Raw genomic sequence first — 16,809 nt, forward strand, 5'->3', positions numbered from 1 at the left:
AAAAAACTCCTTAAAATGAAAGATTTTTTTTTCAGAGTTATTTCATTCTTTTTGTTTATTTAAACAGGATTACGTTTCACAAACAAAAAGAGACAACTTATGCAAACAATGAGTACATTTTTAAGAAATAGATGTAAAAGTACAAATTATGAGAAACAGAAACGCTTATTTCATTATTTCTTGACGTCCACATAAGCTCTGAAACCTGCACAAGACGTGCTTCTGTCACATCCCCTACAGGCTGTGTATACAGTCCGGAAACATATAATTAGTTCATTTCTCGAGTCTTTGGGTTCGAGTCGTTCTGTCTTTTGTCATGTAATGCAAAGCTTCCTTTTAAACCAATTAGTTTTTTTACTCTTACAGTACTCATAGAGTAGCTTGACATTTGACTTTGTGGGTCTTACTGGTCTATCTTCTACACGGTAACTATCACGATAGTTAGCTGTATCGATATTTTTGTACAGCCCTAATTAGGTCATTATAATTTATACGATCTTTGTGTATACAATCTCACCAAAGGTGGCTGAACACGCCATGCATTGTTATATGACCGCTTGAGAATCGCTTTTGTCCTTTGATTGATACAATAAAAACATTCGCTGAAGTATTTTCTTATAATAATCTGTCACATGAATAAAGCAAATATACCTGTTTGATGACCATTCGATTTTAAGAAAAATATGATATAATACAAAAGTATGGGAAAAATTCCATATTGTTGACTTATGGGTGTTTCACATTGTACGCGGCAACCGCAAGTGTTTAGTTCTTTTTCAATAGGAGACGTGCAGAAAGCAGAAAAACGGGGGCGGTTACAGAGGTGAAGCGGAGTTGGTCCACACCCCTTGCTCGTGCACCCAAAATCCTGTTCCTTTTATAGACACGACTATTCATGGCAGGCGCTGTTAAAGATGAACATAATTTATTTCCACTAAATGATGCACAAAATGCTTCCATTACAGGAGAAAAGCTGTAGCTGCGCGGTGATTCCGCCGCTTGCCGCGTAACGTGTGAAACGCCCTTTACTGATAGAGATGTCTGTGTAACCTGCCTTTATAACAGCATTGATGGACTAGACATAAACACTGTACACATAATTGTTGTTTATTGTTTAAATATCATGCCATCAAAAGTTTTATTAAACATTTAACACACGCACACATGGGCAACACATATCCCCAAGAATAATCAAGAGAGACTGACAGAAACAATAACAGAAGTTTCAAGGAATAAGCGACTCTGACCCGAAGACTCAAAAGATGAACTAATCAATTCTCTTTTCAGCACAGGACCAATAGAGGTTTCACATGCGCAGTCAACTCAAAATTAAGGAATCACTCTCTGAGATGACTCTTTACTCCCGAGTCATATTAATAATGAACGAATCGTTCATAAACGACCCATCACTAGTTGCTGTTTTGCCTCATGACACCCACTATTTATCTGTTGCCCTGGTAATTTATTAATGATTGGTTACTCCTGTGTATACATAGGCCTTTGTGTTCCCTTGTTCTTGGTTTAATATTGTGTACTGTTGTGTATGTTTATCCTAACACTGTTTTTGTATTTTTTTTTTCAGTTTACGGCGATATTGTCCTGCACTGTTACATTCGAACCACAAACCTTTCAGGTAGTCTCTCAATTAATCAGGGATCAAATCTTTATTAAACAGTTGTTTCAAATGCTTTTTTAAACTTGTTTCAAATGCTTGATGTTGCTTGACATGACCAATGTCTATTGAAACTTAAACTCTTTATTGGTTTTACTATATATGATGATTCATTCTAGATTAAATGATGCTACGGACATGTTAACCGCAGGAACAATGGAAACAAAATCCAACAGACTTCTTATCATAGTTGTTCTCCTCTGGGGTGAGTAACAGAAACAAACAAATAAATAAACATCCTGCCATTGAAAGTCAGCAATACATTATAAAACCCACCATTGAAAGTCACTAAATTAAATAAATTCATTTTACTTAAAGGTGCCGTAGAATGTAAACCTGTATTTATCTAGGCATAGATGAATAATAAGAGTTCTGTACATGGTAATTACATATCGTAAATCTCAAACACGATTGTTTCCTCCTTCTTATGTAAACCTCATGCATACAAAAGGCCGCTGAAAAACAGGCCAAACTAATCCCACCCCAACATTAAATTACACATTAAATTAAGTACAATTGTTGTTACAATGGTAAAAACCAAGTTGTAAGTGCTGAGTTAGAGCTATATGCTAGTTAATGCTATATGCTAGCGTTTAGGCTGAAGTTCTACTATTCAGAGGTGGGAGTAAGTCACATGTGCAAGTCACAAGTAAGTCTCAAGTCTTAACCTTTAAGTCTCAAGCAAGTCCGAGTCAATTTTTGTGAGAGTCAAGTCACTGCTTTATGTCAAGCAATTCACGTCACGTCAAGTCGCAGCTTGGGACATGCAAGTCACTGGCAAGTCATAAAAATGTTTGATGTTTTAACTAAATTTATATATTACTAGGACTACAAATATCCAGAGATCTATCTCAGTTATATAACTTAAACTATGTTCCTTTACTTAAAAGAGTAAGGGGATTTAGATAGGTGGAAATCTCTCCCTATTTCATTAATTGGCCGGGTAAATTCAAAATGACTATACTACCAAAGTTTTTATATTTGTTTCAGGCACTTCCCCCTGTTTTGCCAAAGTTTTTTTTAAAGACCTTAATAGAATTATCTCGAGGTTCCTATGGAAAGGAAAAGTCCCACGGGTCAAGCTAAATTCATTATTTATGACATTTCGGAATGGAGGACAAAAGTTGCCCAATTTTTATTTTTATTACTGTGCAGCTCAGCTGCGCTCAATTTGGATTTGGAGATCAGAATGCGCCTCTCCTCCGGCTTAGCGACAATTAGAGGAAGCAGGGTATAATTCTTGCTGCAACACCTTTTATCCCTCTGAAATCCTTAAAGAAATTGACCTCTAATCCAGTCTTTCGAGCAGCTACAACAGTTTTTTTATCTCCCTTCAAAATCTTTCTTTAAATATCTACAAGTTAGACACGACATTCAAACTCAGCAAGGTGGTCGCTTATCCAATCTCTCCCTCTCCCCCCTGGAGGACATTTTATCTCGTAAAAGCAACCCTAAGGGTCTTGTATCATTTATCTATGGTAAGCTATCCCATTTGATGGCTGGTGATCTTTGCAATGTTAAATCTAAATGGGAGAAAGACTTGGAGTGCTCATTCAATGAAAATGAATGGGAAATCATATGCGAGAAAGCTTAGACTTTATCTATCAATAGCCGGCATAAACTCATTCAATTTAATGTAATACACAGAGTCTATTATACCCCAGTAAGACTACACACCTTTAAAAGTACCTACTCGGAGCTATGTCCCAGATGTAAAGTGCAGAGAGGGACACTTTTACACATGTTGTGGTCTTGCCCTGACCTAGAGACAGAGGCGATTCTAGGGTTAGAGCTTTAGGGGTGCTGAGCACCCAATGAGCTCCGCTGCCACCACCCGCTCTTTTTTCCTACAGAAACCAATAATATGTATATTGTAAAATAGCTTTCATTTTAACATTGGTTCAACTAACTCCAAAATAAAGATTTTTTGGAGACCTTTCAGGCATGAAAATGGGTCAGGGGTGAAAAAGATGAGAAGAATATTACCCCTAGGGTCCGGGAGCATGCTCCCCCTTAGAATTTTTTTAAAATTACATATTTTAAAGCATCAATCTGGTGAGTTTTCAGATGCATTTTTTGCCAACCTTTTTATTTCTAATTACTGGTGAGCTAGCACATTTTTGCCATTAATGCCATATTAAAGTCTCAGGACAAAAGGTGGGCTACACCAGCAGTGTGGGTATGGCTTTATGTGAATATACAGTGTATTGTTTGCCTTTGTCGAAATGACAAATCTCCTAATTTATAACTTGTATGCCTACAACATATGGTAGGTTTATTAATAGTTTGTTAATTTGCAGCTTTTCTTTTAACAGTCCTTTAATTGAACCATTACTATATGTCTAAAACAAAACACTTGTGACTCCTGCACTAAGGGTTAAAGACGTTATCACCTTCATATTAGTCTACATGTGACAAACTAAAAAAATATTTATTGTCTAGTTTGATAGTCAGACAGTTAGTGATTTCACACATAACTTACCGGTAGCCTACTGGTGGTATACAGTGATATGTAGTTTGTTTTCACTCTGTTCCAAACGCCATGTTTTCATGACGACTGACCAGAAAAGACGCACGTGATGTCATGTTTACATGACTCCCGATTGTTAAAATAAGTCTCAAATTAACGATAAATCATACAATAAACTTTAACAACGGAGACACACGTATGCAACTACCCACTGAGACGCACTGCATGCGTCTTGCGGAAGAACATTGTAACCGGCCCTACTTCTCTCCGTTTAAGTCTATGAACGAGTCACCCAGGTACTGTGCTACTCCGCAGCGCGCGGGTACCCGCCGGACTTAAATAATCCGAAAATAAACACTTATTATACGTGTACCATGGTGATTCATTATAAGACAAAAACAAGACTTGAAAGATTGATTCGTGGTGTACTCGCTCATTATAAACATAACGTAAACATTTTGTAAGATTTGAACAAAAAAGTTGCATCACAACACTATCTGATTCTCACTCTGCGTGTGTTTCACGCTGAATGACGGACGGGCTAAGCGATGCAGGTACAGAGAAGTAGAACAGGATGACACCATTTGCTAAGCGGGGAGGTTTTCATTTTCTACCTTATTATATATTTTAAACCACAAACTACGGAGTATGTTTTGGACATTATTTAACCTGGTCAAAGAAGAACGAACATTTTAGAATAATTAAATTTCTTGCCCCAAGTTTTAGGGGTGCTGAGCTCCTTTTTAGGGGTGCTGAAGCACCCCTAAAAAGGGGCTAGCCTCGCCCATGCCTAGAGATATACTGGGAAGGAGTCTTAGAGATCATTGGCACAGTTGTCAGTACTAATATGCCCGGGGAGCCCAGGCTTCCCCTATTAGGGGACACTTCATTACTGGATGAACACAAGGGGATAAATCTGAGGTTTGTTAGCTCTTTTAGCAGAAATAAAATGCGTAACATTGAGGTGGAAGGACTCTAAACCACCTACTACTTTTATGTGGACTACAGAAGTATCATCATATGTACCTCTTGAAAAAATAACATTTTGTTTGAAGAAACGTCAAGACCTGTTTGTAAAATACTGGGGCAGTTTTCTTTCATATATGGGTATAACAATAGCAGGACAAAATACTTAAACCTCATGCGACTTTAAATTCCTTTTTCATGTTTAATTTGTTTATGGTTTCTCAGTGGCACTGTGGGAGGGAGGTCTGGGGTGTTATATTGGGTTGTGATATGGAAAGAAGTATTCATTTTGTACTTTGTATTATTATTATTTTATTTTATTTTATTTTTTTGAGGAAAAAACCCAATAAATACAATGTTCAAAAAAAATTATATATTAAACAAAGATAAATCTACAGTAGTTATTATGGACTATGAGAGTTTTATTTGTAACAAAAATTATTATATGCATTTCTATTTAAAAGGTGTCAATATACAGGTGAGTTGTAAATACAATAAAAATCTAAAAATAAATCAAAATTAAAACCACAACGCTTAATATGTAAATGTAACTAAAATTAGGTCAACATAAAAGCATGAACAGTGTTTAAATACAACTATTTCAATATGCCTCAAACATGGCAGAAATTATAAAAACTATTTGTTGGTTGCAATGCAATTTCCCATTGCCACCAACTAAGTTGGTAACAGGTTAGCAACGATGCTTCTGGGAAACGCACCCCAGATCAAGCTGTACATGACAAGCAGCTAGTTAAAATATTAAACCCATGATGAAATAAAGACTTTTATTTTTTTCAATAATATTCGAGTGCCTTGGTTTATTATTTTTTATTCACTTCTATGGCTAAGAGATGTTAACCTTAACCTAATCGTTGAAAACAATGGGACAGACTTTGTAACTTTTTGGGTTTTTTGTGGGATTTGAAGTGTCAAATAAAATTCGAAGTGGTGCTGGTTGGATCACATATCTTCGTCTTGCAGGCCTTGCATGCTGCTGTTCGTTCTTCTCTTCTTAGCTTAGTCATGCACAAAATTCTGGTACCTGAACTTAACTATTTTTGGTGTAGTGCCTTCAAGTTCCATCATGACTGTTATGGTTTAGTAGTTAATGCGCTCTCTCCCTCTGCTTGCCTGCTGCGTCACATGGTAAGGGTTGCACCCTTGCGGTGCATTTAAAAACATATATTTATTAAACAAAACAAGTTATTTCGAGTCTATTTATTAAACAAAAAAACAAGTTCTTTTGAGTCATTTAACTCAAGACTGAGTCCAGTCTTAAGACATGAATGTCAAGTCAAAGTGAATTAGAGTCTTTTTTATATTTGTATATATGACTTGAGTCCCCCATCTCTGCTACTATTGGTGTTAGAGTTACATTTATAGTTACATAGATTCACCACTCAGAAATGTCCACTAACAATCTCCAAACAATTGATTATTGATTATTTAAAGAACGTAAAAATATTTTATCGGATGAGCCTTTAGTTTACATGGAGATGCCGTTTTTGGAGCTTAAAAAAGTGAAACCACCCTCCAGATTGGAAATCTTAAAAACAATCTACCCTCGCGTTCAAAAAAAGGGTAAACAGCAAAAGTCTGCTCACGGTGGCTCTCGTCGCATATGCGTTTACGTCACAGGCATACGCCAGTTCATAAAAATAAACATGTCGGATTATTTCCATATGTCGGATCTTTAAGTTGCCATAGCAGCTGTCATAAATATACAAGTCTTTCCAGCAGTTGTACGAAATATTCACAGTTAGTATTACTGATCAGAGAAGGTGCATTAATAACCTCCATTAAATTGTTGATGCGCCAATTCGTCAGAGGCAAACCAGACGGCTTTGGACGAGACCTGGGAGAACAAGGAAGAGGGTTGAACGCAGGCACGCAGACTTGGTGGTGTTGTGTGTAAACGTAGCCTAATACAGGCTCAAACATAAGGTCTGTTTACACACACAGAGCTACTGAAAAAGCTGCTCTGTCAAACAGCCAATTAGAGCAAAGCTTAACATTATTATTCATGACCCTTTCAAATAAGGTAATACTAGACCATTTCATTCTACAGGCAAATCCTAGGGTTGTAAATGGACATTTAAAATCAATATTTTTTGCCCTTAATACAGCCACTTACCTTATATGTAGATATCAGTGAACAATTTAACAGATTATTACAATGCAATCTTTGGCACCTTTAAGATCAATATTTATTTAATTATTATAATTAATTTATACAATAAAGACAGTGTTATTATTCATTTGATTTGATTTCTGTAACGAATGCTAATTTAAGACCTTACTTAATGTGCAGCTTTCTTCTTTTTTATATGATCTGATTTGTGCCTCAAAAACCACAATTTGTTTTTGGGGGGGCGCAAAACTCAATCTCGCCTAGGGCAACCAAAGGGCTAGAGCCGGCTCTGGCCTGACACATATCCCGTCTTTTAGAATACACTACAATCTTTTTTCTAAAGTGAAAGTAATTTTTTTCCATTTGTATAGGGGTGTCTGAGGCTCGCCCAAACTCACAGTTAACATAACATATTTGAGACTTTCTTTAGCCTGTTTTAGTAACCCTGTACATTTTAAAAAGTACAAAGTTTAGTTGTTATTTTGAGTATACACAAATAAAAGATAGACCTTCCACAGTTTCACGAGTTCACACTTACATAATTTGGAGGGTAAAGTTTAATGCATATTTGGCGTGCTGTCCGGAGGGAGGGCTCCGAGCTCAGCCCGAACCCAGAGTACTCCCCCCGTATGTAAGTGTGTTTTAGGACTAAAATGTGTGGAGAAGGGGTGGTGGGGGGATGCTGCTAACTGACAACATAATGAGGTAAGACTGCTGAGTCTATTTGTACCTTCTTAAGGCCCGGGTATACTTTTTTTCCGCGTCCGCGTCCGGCTCCGGAACATCATTTCAAACAATGTATCAGTTGTATTGGTATGACCGAATTCACCAAAGTATTTTAAGTCTCTTTGCAAAAGTAAATAAATAAAGAAGAGGTTTTGGAACCTGCGCCATAGTCGAACCCTGGTGGTTAAACATCCTGTGTTCAAATTAAAGTATATAATAAATTATTATTATCAGAAACTTTTTGTTAAATTGCCTTTAAAACAGAAGTGTGTGAATATATTTGATATTATCATATGACATCTGAATGTTTGTCATACTGTATGTAATATGACTCATTCAGAGGCAGTAAAACAAGTTTGTTGAAATTCCTCTTGGGGATTGGATCATTTTTTTAAAAACTTGGAAAGGTAAGCAAAATAACCAGATTGTCATGCCCCCAGTAACTATGCAGGGAATTCCAGAAATAGAAACAAGAACATCTGAACCAGGTGAATGAATGCCCCACAATGTATTACTTTTGAGCAAAGGTGGACTAAGTACACAACTTCCTTACTTGAGTACATACTGCTGGTCAAATATTACTCAGCTACAAGTGAAGTTGTAAAGACAGATGTTTACTTAAGTAAAAGTACAGACATATGTGTTTTTAAAAGTATTAAGGTATTGTTAAGAGTAAAAAGTAAAGAGTAAAAAGTAAATTTCCTTCATGTCAGTGCATTGTTTTATTGTCGCAAACCTTATGCCTCTAAAGCAACCTTTTGGTTACTGTGGTTTTACAATACTTTAAATAGCTTAATTGGAGTATGGTTGCTATAGAGAGAAAATTACACATGTGTATACTGTGGTTCTCCTTCTGTCGTTCACTCGACGTTGTGTCGATGACGACAGTATGGCGTGTGCTCTTGAAAGCCAATCTGATCTGACTTGTGTGTAAAACGCCAATGAAATTGCGCAAATGGTATTTGCATACCAGTCTCCACCCACACTTACGTGTATAAAAGAAGATGAGATACATCCATTCATTCTCTCTTGTTCTTCGGAGCTTGCTGGTGTGATTTATCTTCCAGTAAATACGAAGAAGTTTACTGTTGGCGTGATGGCGTAACAGCGGATTTGTCTTGAAACGTCCCCTGGGAGCTTCAGCAGATTGTCAGAGCATGGTCTAAAAAAAGCAATTCGGCACAGAATGAACGTCCTTTTAAGGACGGGTTTTTCATTTCTGTGCTTCTTGGAGCGGAAGATTTCTCTCCCCCGCTGACAGGCACATTGGCTCTCTCAGCTCTCTGGGATGCCAGGTTGCTGAGGCTGCGTTTGTAACCTGATACGTTCTCATTGCGAGAGCGTGTTTATTTAAAACATTGCGGTCACAACCGTGTCTGCTTCCCACGCTGGCGGTTCAGCTGTTAATTTAGTCTCTGTCAGTCTGCGAGCGGCGCGGGTGATACGGGGTGAGTGCAAGCGACTTGTTGCCGGTTGTTACCTGCAACCCTTTCCCCCCGCTACCCTTGTTTTCACCTGTCAGTTTAGAATAGGAGGCAGAGTTTTTGTCTTCGGGTGAATTCACTGCCACTGTTCTGGGCACAGTGGAGGATGAGTCATCTGTTGCAGTACCGGAGCCTATGGAGCCCCTGTTTTTCAGCGGTTGAGCCCTGGGTGAACCCAGCACTCAGATAGCAGCCATGTGTGTTTCGGCAGCTGAGAGTATTGGGCTGCAGTGTATGCACTGTTTTTGCTGAAGTGTTCTCAGCTTAATAATAATAATAACTTTAATTTATATAGCGCCTTTCAAAAGGATGCTTAACAAAACAGCAAGGGAAGATGAGAGGAGGGGGGGTGGTGGAGCTAAATCCCATAGGCCTCAGTGAAGAAGTGTGTTTTTAGCTGCTTTTTGAATGTTGTAAGAGAGGAGGCAGAGCAAATGGCACCAGGAAGCTTGTTCCAGAGTGATGGAGCACCCGCACAGAAACTTCTATCACCAAACGTCTGTAGCCAGGACTTAGAGACTTTCAGAGGACCGCAAGGACGGTGCTTGGTTGTATGACGTAGATCAATAAGTTACTGAGGTGCAAGTCCATGGAGAGATTTGTACGTGATTAAAGAATGGTTTTGGGTGCCGGCCATGGCATTTAGCCACACCCCGTTCCACTACCGTTTCCTTCTGAACACCACAGGGAATTTACAAATCTCGGAAGGTACGGTTCGGTGCCATTTGGGGTTATGAGTTCGGTTGCCCTCACCTCCCTTGATGGCATGGCGGGGTACCCAGATGAGCATGCTATCGCGGTGCATACGTGCCTGCATACGGCTGCCATCTGACGGGATCGACCAAGTCTCCCTTCCAAAGCCTGTTAGTTTTTCGGCACCTGTGTCGAATGCTTGCATGGCTACGGGTAAGCTGCCTCCGCCCTGCACGCCATGGTCATCCTGCATTAGACCAAGGCATTTGAAACATCTGTACGAGGGTAGGTCAGACTCAGTGATGTGGCAGGAACTGCACGCTGTCATTGACCTTGCCATTCAGTGATGAATGTGACAGTGCGCCCTCTGAGTCGAGTGATGTCCACTTTTGTGGTCCAAGAGAGACATATCTGGCTTTACTTGTGCAGATGGTAAATGCCGAAGTTTGCTTTCTTGGAAAAAGACCAAGTTCTCCCCTGTGCAGAGCATCTCTTTTCTCTGTATCAGGTTGGACTCTGTGTTGTCTCACTGATGATCATGCTCTGAAATCTGTCAGACGCAGCACAGCGGTCCCGCTCAAACTTTTTCAAAGGGCTCCTGGGGCACATGGCATCCTCGTCGGTGGTTATTCCCCTCGGGTTAATGCACATGAGACCGCTTCAACATTGGCTGTTCTCCCGAGTCCCCAGAGAGCCGTGGCACACCGGCACCCATCGTGTCCTTCTGACACTTCATGGCAGACGCACCCTCAACCCCTGGAAAGACCTTTCATTCCTCATGGCAGGAGTGCCTATAGGACGGGGTTCTAGGCATACAGTGTTTACAACCGATGCCTCGAATCTAGGTTGGAGTGCATTGTGCAACTGGCATGCAGTGTTGGGGCATTGGACAGGCCCCCCGTGTCTGCAACTGACACAATGTTGAGTGAACGACGGAAAGGGAACGTCTCAGTTACACATGTAACCACGGTTCCCTGATGGAGGGAACGAGACGTGTGTCCTCCATGCCACAACACTGCTCATTCCGCTGAGCCTCATGGAGCTCCTCAGACGCATCTCGTCTCCTTTTATACACATATGCAAATACCATTCAGGAAATTTCATTTTACACACAAGTCAGACCAGATTGGCTCTCAAGAGCACACCTCATACTGTCGTCATCGACACAGTCTCGTTCCCTCCATCAGAGAACCGTGGTTATAAACCTAACCAAGACGTTTCACTGCAAATACCATCCCTGTTGAAAAAACAATGAATTAGTGAATTAGAATTAGATTTCTTTATTAAACTATTTGATTAAAACTACCAAATTACTTTTTGTATTGTGTTTTGGGTATAATTCCAATAGGATTTCATTAGAATCCACCACATACCAGTAGGCACTAGGGATGTCCCGATCCGATCACGTAATCGGAAAACGTTACCTCCCGATCAGGACTCGGATACATATGCAGGGTTTAATCCGGCGTCAAGGTCTCGCTCTGCTCCGTGCCAGTGTACGCGCTGCGCTGGTGCGTGTGAACTGACGAGAAGAGAATAGACTTGTTCGACTTCATGCGGCGCCACAAGAACCGGCAGCCGGAGGACCTCAGAGGTTTCGCGAGAGCGATTTAAAAACTCCTCCATATGATTTCGCGGATCACTCTTGCGGTAGTTTGACGTCACCCAGCTGTCGATTGTTGCGGCGCCGCATGAAGTCGAACAAGCCTATTGACGTGTTTTCATTCATAGGCTTCACACTCATGCGTGCAGAGAACCTACGACAAAACCGGGTTTTTACCGCTCACTTAAACGACGCGTTGATCGGTTTTGTCACCATGTGCTCAGACGCAGCTCCACGTCTCACTCAGAACCTCAATAATGCACATTCGCGCAGGATACTGTAGAGATGAGAGATAGAGAGAGAGGTAAGAATTGTGCCCACGTCGAAAAAACTTAATAGAAGTCTAGAAACAAAGTATTAAAGTATGTACAACCATGTCACTCATCTCATTACAATATGTTAACTAGATAACTGGATACAACTTATTGTATAGTTTAATAACATTATGTATTTTGATTATAAGTTAACCATAGGTATTTTTTAACTAACTGCTGAACAGCTTAGGGAATCTCTAAGGATATTTTATAAGACATGTTGCTGAATCAGTATGTTGTGTTTCTTGTTAATTGAGTCTTTTTGGGTAGCCTGTCTTATGCCTAGAATTAGTCAATGAGGTTGATTCTTATAACTTCTTTCAAAGTTTGATAAATTGTGCATAATGACATGTGCACCAAATGCATATAGGGTGTCAGACTCATAGATTTTCATAATTTAAAGTTCAGGTTTTAAAGTTTGGGTCAACATGTGGCACAGCTTTAAAACTGAAACTTAAAATCATATCAGAGGTCCAAAATGTAATTGAAACACACCAGGGGCTTTGCTGTCATCAGGATTAAACATGTTACCCCTCAAACCCTCCCTCCCATCAGAGCCTCCCCACAAAACAAATCCCAATTTAACCCCTATACATATACTATATATATTCTCATTATTTTATAACACATCTATAGTTATGCGCTGGCACAGAGTTAGACTCTTTTGACTTCACACAGAAACAGCAATGCATGACATAAGGAACATCCTGGATCTGTTTTTCGCTCTTCTTTATTCTTTTTTTATGTATTATAGAAGTATCGGATCGGGATTCGGATTTATCCTTGTTCTCTGATGTGACATGTAGACAATTTTTTTTGTTTGGGTCTGTAATGCCTTAGAAGCTTCCTAAAAACCTCTCTCAGATAACTCTATTAGGGTGGGGATTTTAAACAAGTGGTTTTGCACCTATTTGGCTCCCCCTACTGGCTTAACTTGCAATCTCATTACTGAATGGCTTACTTTGCTGCCACTCAAAAAATGTAGCCAATTAGTTTAAAGTGGAGGGGCAGATGGATGCCTGTGATGTCATAAGCATCAGTTTATCAGATTGGGCCGTTTTCTGGCTGACATTTCTAAAAGAGGAATTTCTATGAGACTGAGATGTTTAGCACTTTTTGTATGTTTGTGAATGTGGGTAGACTACCATTATTCAACAAAGACAAGGAAAAATGGTTTTTCATTCTCTGTCCCCTTTAATAAAAGTGGCTAACAAGTCAAAATCTTGTTAGTCTGTAATTGTAGTCAATAACAGGCATGGATCAAGCACAAATAAATCTATCAAATAATAAACAAAATAAAACAAAATCACAGGCTCAACACACTCTGTACACAAACATACAATCCTTTCTCTCTGCTATGACACTAAACAAGTAACAAATTGGATTAATACGTAGAGGACATTAAGAATGAGCAATACAAAAGCACATCGCAAACAAGGTAATCACAATGGCACCAAAGGCCGCAATCAGTGATCCAGGCAGTCCTTTAATCTGGAACAGGTGGAGATAATAACCAATCACAGCCTTCATCACATTAACTCCAGGAACCGTCTTCCTGAAAACAAATGTCAAGTACAGAGAGAAGACACAAGAGGGCAGCACAGAAATAAAACAAATGACTGAAGGTCATAACACTCATGTCATTGTTTTACTTCCATAGACTCTCACTAAACTCTCAATAGCCATTAAACTATTTAAAGCTAACTGACTAAGAGAATATATTTTCATGACAGCTTGAAAAACAGAATTTTTTTTACACAGAGCACTGCTGAATGACAGAAGCTGACATGCACTGTTTGAGCTTCTTTTTTGCCTTCCGCTGTCTGTTGCACTCGTGACATCATCTCTTGTTGCCTATAAGACAGACTAGTTTCACAGTTTATTCAGATGCGTGAACACTTATGGCATTTCATGATGCAGCGTAGAGTTCCCTTCAAAAAGGATCTTCTGAGTTTTCTGTTGTATTATGCTTACATGTCAAGTCAAAGTTTATTTATATAGCACGAATTTAGTTAAACACAACTGTAGTTGATCCAAAGTGCTTTACAGTAAATCAGAAATTAGCAATTAAAAGAAGTGAAAACAAGAATGGAGATAAAAATCAAATAATAATATACATGTACACATACATACATACCCAAACATCACTCGAAACAAGGCTTCTTATTGTGCAAATTGTTAAAACAGTTTTAAAGTAGTGCTAAACAAAAATTATTTGTCTCTATCCTCCAGGTTGCTTGGCTTCAGCATCGAATGGAGAGGTACAGTACAGTAAATGCTTAAGTTTATTAATAGTTCATTTTAATACTTAAATATTATTGCTATTTCTGGATGTAGATTTTAAATTGTTTTTGTTGTCATTTTTAAGAATGCCACAACTGGTTTCTATGGTAAGAATCATTTATTTTATGATCACAATGAAATTTGTAGCTGATTAACTGCTATGAAATACAGTGATACATAAGTCTACTGCGAAAATCACTGCACAAGAATGCAAGTAATTTCTGTCATTCTGTCATGTCTGTTTTTCAGCAGAATCTGTGCAGGCCAATTCTGAGAACAGGTCGGTATTGTCATATATTTTTTAAATGCATCCTTTTACACAAATACTCTGTTTTAAAGCTGGAATTTTTCTTGCATCCAAACAGGACAGCAAATGTTTCAGTGGAAATGTGCAAGTCAGTGGAGATGAATTGGGAAGCCTCAGAGGTAAAGTCACATATTGTTCAATCATACATCTGTCAGTAACTTCCCTTAAGTAGACAATGAAAGAATAATGTGTACCCAGGCTCTGTGCCACGGTATGGTATGGGTATGGTCCCCCAGAAAGAATGGATTGTGCATCCCCAGTTTTCTAAACAGGCATAAATTAAAGCATTATTGTATAGCTAAATTCAGTCATATAATTTGATATAACAGCTTCATTAAAAAACTGTATAACTGAATTTATAACTGAATTTGTCCAATGCAAATGGCTTCAGGCTGTAATTAAAAGCGAGTCCACAGAAATGCGCACTTTGCGCAGTGGAATTCAATGACCTAGGTGGCGTTTCTTTGATGTTTCAGCCTGCGAGGTTTTAAACGTTTGTTTCTTAAATGCAACTAACACGAGCTTGGTAATTTTGCTGTTAATATCATCATCAAAGCAAACTGTGATGATAAATCAGACTTTATTAATGAAACTCAACATCATGGCTGCTGTCTGGGGCTAACAACTGCAGCAGGGCAGAAGATGAGCTTGAGTCAGTCCAGTTCACTATTGGGGGAGTCCAGTTAGAACTGGGAACAATCCAAAGATAAGGGGCAGGTGAGGAGTCAGATGAGCAGCAGAAAGGACAACAAGCCATCCAGGATCATAGATAGTGATCAACCAGGAATTACTTTTCATAAAGTAACCACAGTTTTTCTTCTTTTTTTTATGTGGGACTGCTGCGTGGCATTATAATAACCCTAATTATATTTTTCTGCACATTAACGCCTCCTATAATAAAAAAGCAGAGCCTCAAACATGTGACTTATCATTTAAAGGAATCTGCTTTTTTATTTCCTGTTAATTCAGTGCTTCAACCTGTTTTAGTCACTTATGTTTTTAATTTGTAAGGTGAAGCAATTTGCCTTAGATTAGGTAAGAGATAACTTGGTTATAATTCTTGATATCAGGCTTATTAAGATTGTTTATCAATGTAATAGTGAAAGTCGAATGTGTATAATTCCTGCAATAATAAGCCTATACGTAGGCGTAATAAATATGTGAATAAATAAATGAAAGAACCTGTAGCCTGTTTCAGTAGGAGGTTCAACCAATCATGAGTTAAAACTTGAACGCTGAGTTGACTTATTCTGAGATGAACATTACACACTAACTAGGGTTTAAAAATGGGATCAGAAAGAACATGACCTTTAAATATCTAAAGTGACTGCAAAAATAATAATACTGCTCACATAAATGCGTGGATATGACAAAAATCAACTCAGGGTCTCAAAATCCTCTCGCAACATAAATGTAACTTCCTACACATGAATACAACATCATCTACAGGATCCTCTATAAAAGCACATGACATTTTAGTCACTTAGACATTTCTTCACCTAATATATCATATTCTCTTTAACAAGTCATTTTAACTTACTGTTTAACATTTTTGTTGAAAATTTAGTATAAAATAAATAAAGTAGTAAGTTAAAATGACTTGCACTGGCAATTTGATTATAACTTAAAGACAGCTAAAACACTGTTTTACAGTGAACATAATACAAATGTACACACTAAATGAATGTACTAAATGAACTAACAAGGTAGCTAAACACCGCTACTCATTAAAAAAATGGGAGGAGACTACCAGAAACGCTTAGGTTACTCACGTAACCCCGGTTCCCTGAAATAACGGGAACGAAGCATTGCATCAGTTAGCTGACGCTATGGGGGGAAACTCCAGTTTACTCCATGACTGAAGCCTATTGGTTAACATCTGTAGAAAATACAGACCAATGACGTTTGAGCCCGCGCGGGGCGTGGAACATTAAGCCGATAAGACCTGTGCTTGTAAGGCACGGACATCCAGGCTATAAAATCTGACAAACGTAGACGGCGAGGACCAGCCGGTCGCATTACAAATGTCAAAAATAGAAATCCCCGTAGACCAAGCCCACGATGAAGCTATACCACGGGTGGAGTGAGCTTTCAAACCGACAGGACAATGTTCATTCAGGGAGGCGTAAGCTAAAGCAATGGCTTCGACGATCCATTTAG

At 38.8% G+C, this 16,809-nt stretch overlaps 1 protein-coding gene across 1 annotated transcript in view; it reads left to right on the forward strand.

The window, feature by feature from the left end:
* Positions 1–1,585: 1,585 nt before the first annotated feature.
* Positions 1,586–16,809, forward strand: part of LOC129433574 (uncharacterized) — a 34,079-nt gene continuing 18,855 nt past the window's right edge. Inside the window, exons 1-6 of the mRNA XM_073869104.1 lie at positions 1,586–1,633; positions 1,792–1,877; positions 14,292–14,320; positions 14,428–14,449; positions 14,592–14,622; positions 14,708–14,768. Coding sequence (XP_073725205.1) covers positions 1,811–1,877; positions 14,292–14,320; positions 14,428–14,449; positions 14,592–14,622; positions 14,708–14,768 — 210 coding nt within the window. The 5' untranslated portion in view covers positions 1,586–1,633; positions 1,792–1,810. The remainder of the gene's footprint in view (positions 1,634–1,791; positions 1,878–14,291; positions 14,321–14,427; positions 14,450–14,591; positions 14,623–14,707; positions 14,769–16,809) is intronic.

Source organism: Misgurnus anguillicaudatus, chromosome 6, assembly GCF_027580225.2.
Source record: "Misgurnus anguillicaudatus chromosome 6, ASM2758022v2, whole genome shotgun sequence".
Taxonomy (NCBI): domain Eukaryota; kingdom Metazoa; phylum Chordata; class Actinopteri; order Cypriniformes; family Cobitidae; genus Misgurnus; species Misgurnus anguillicaudatus.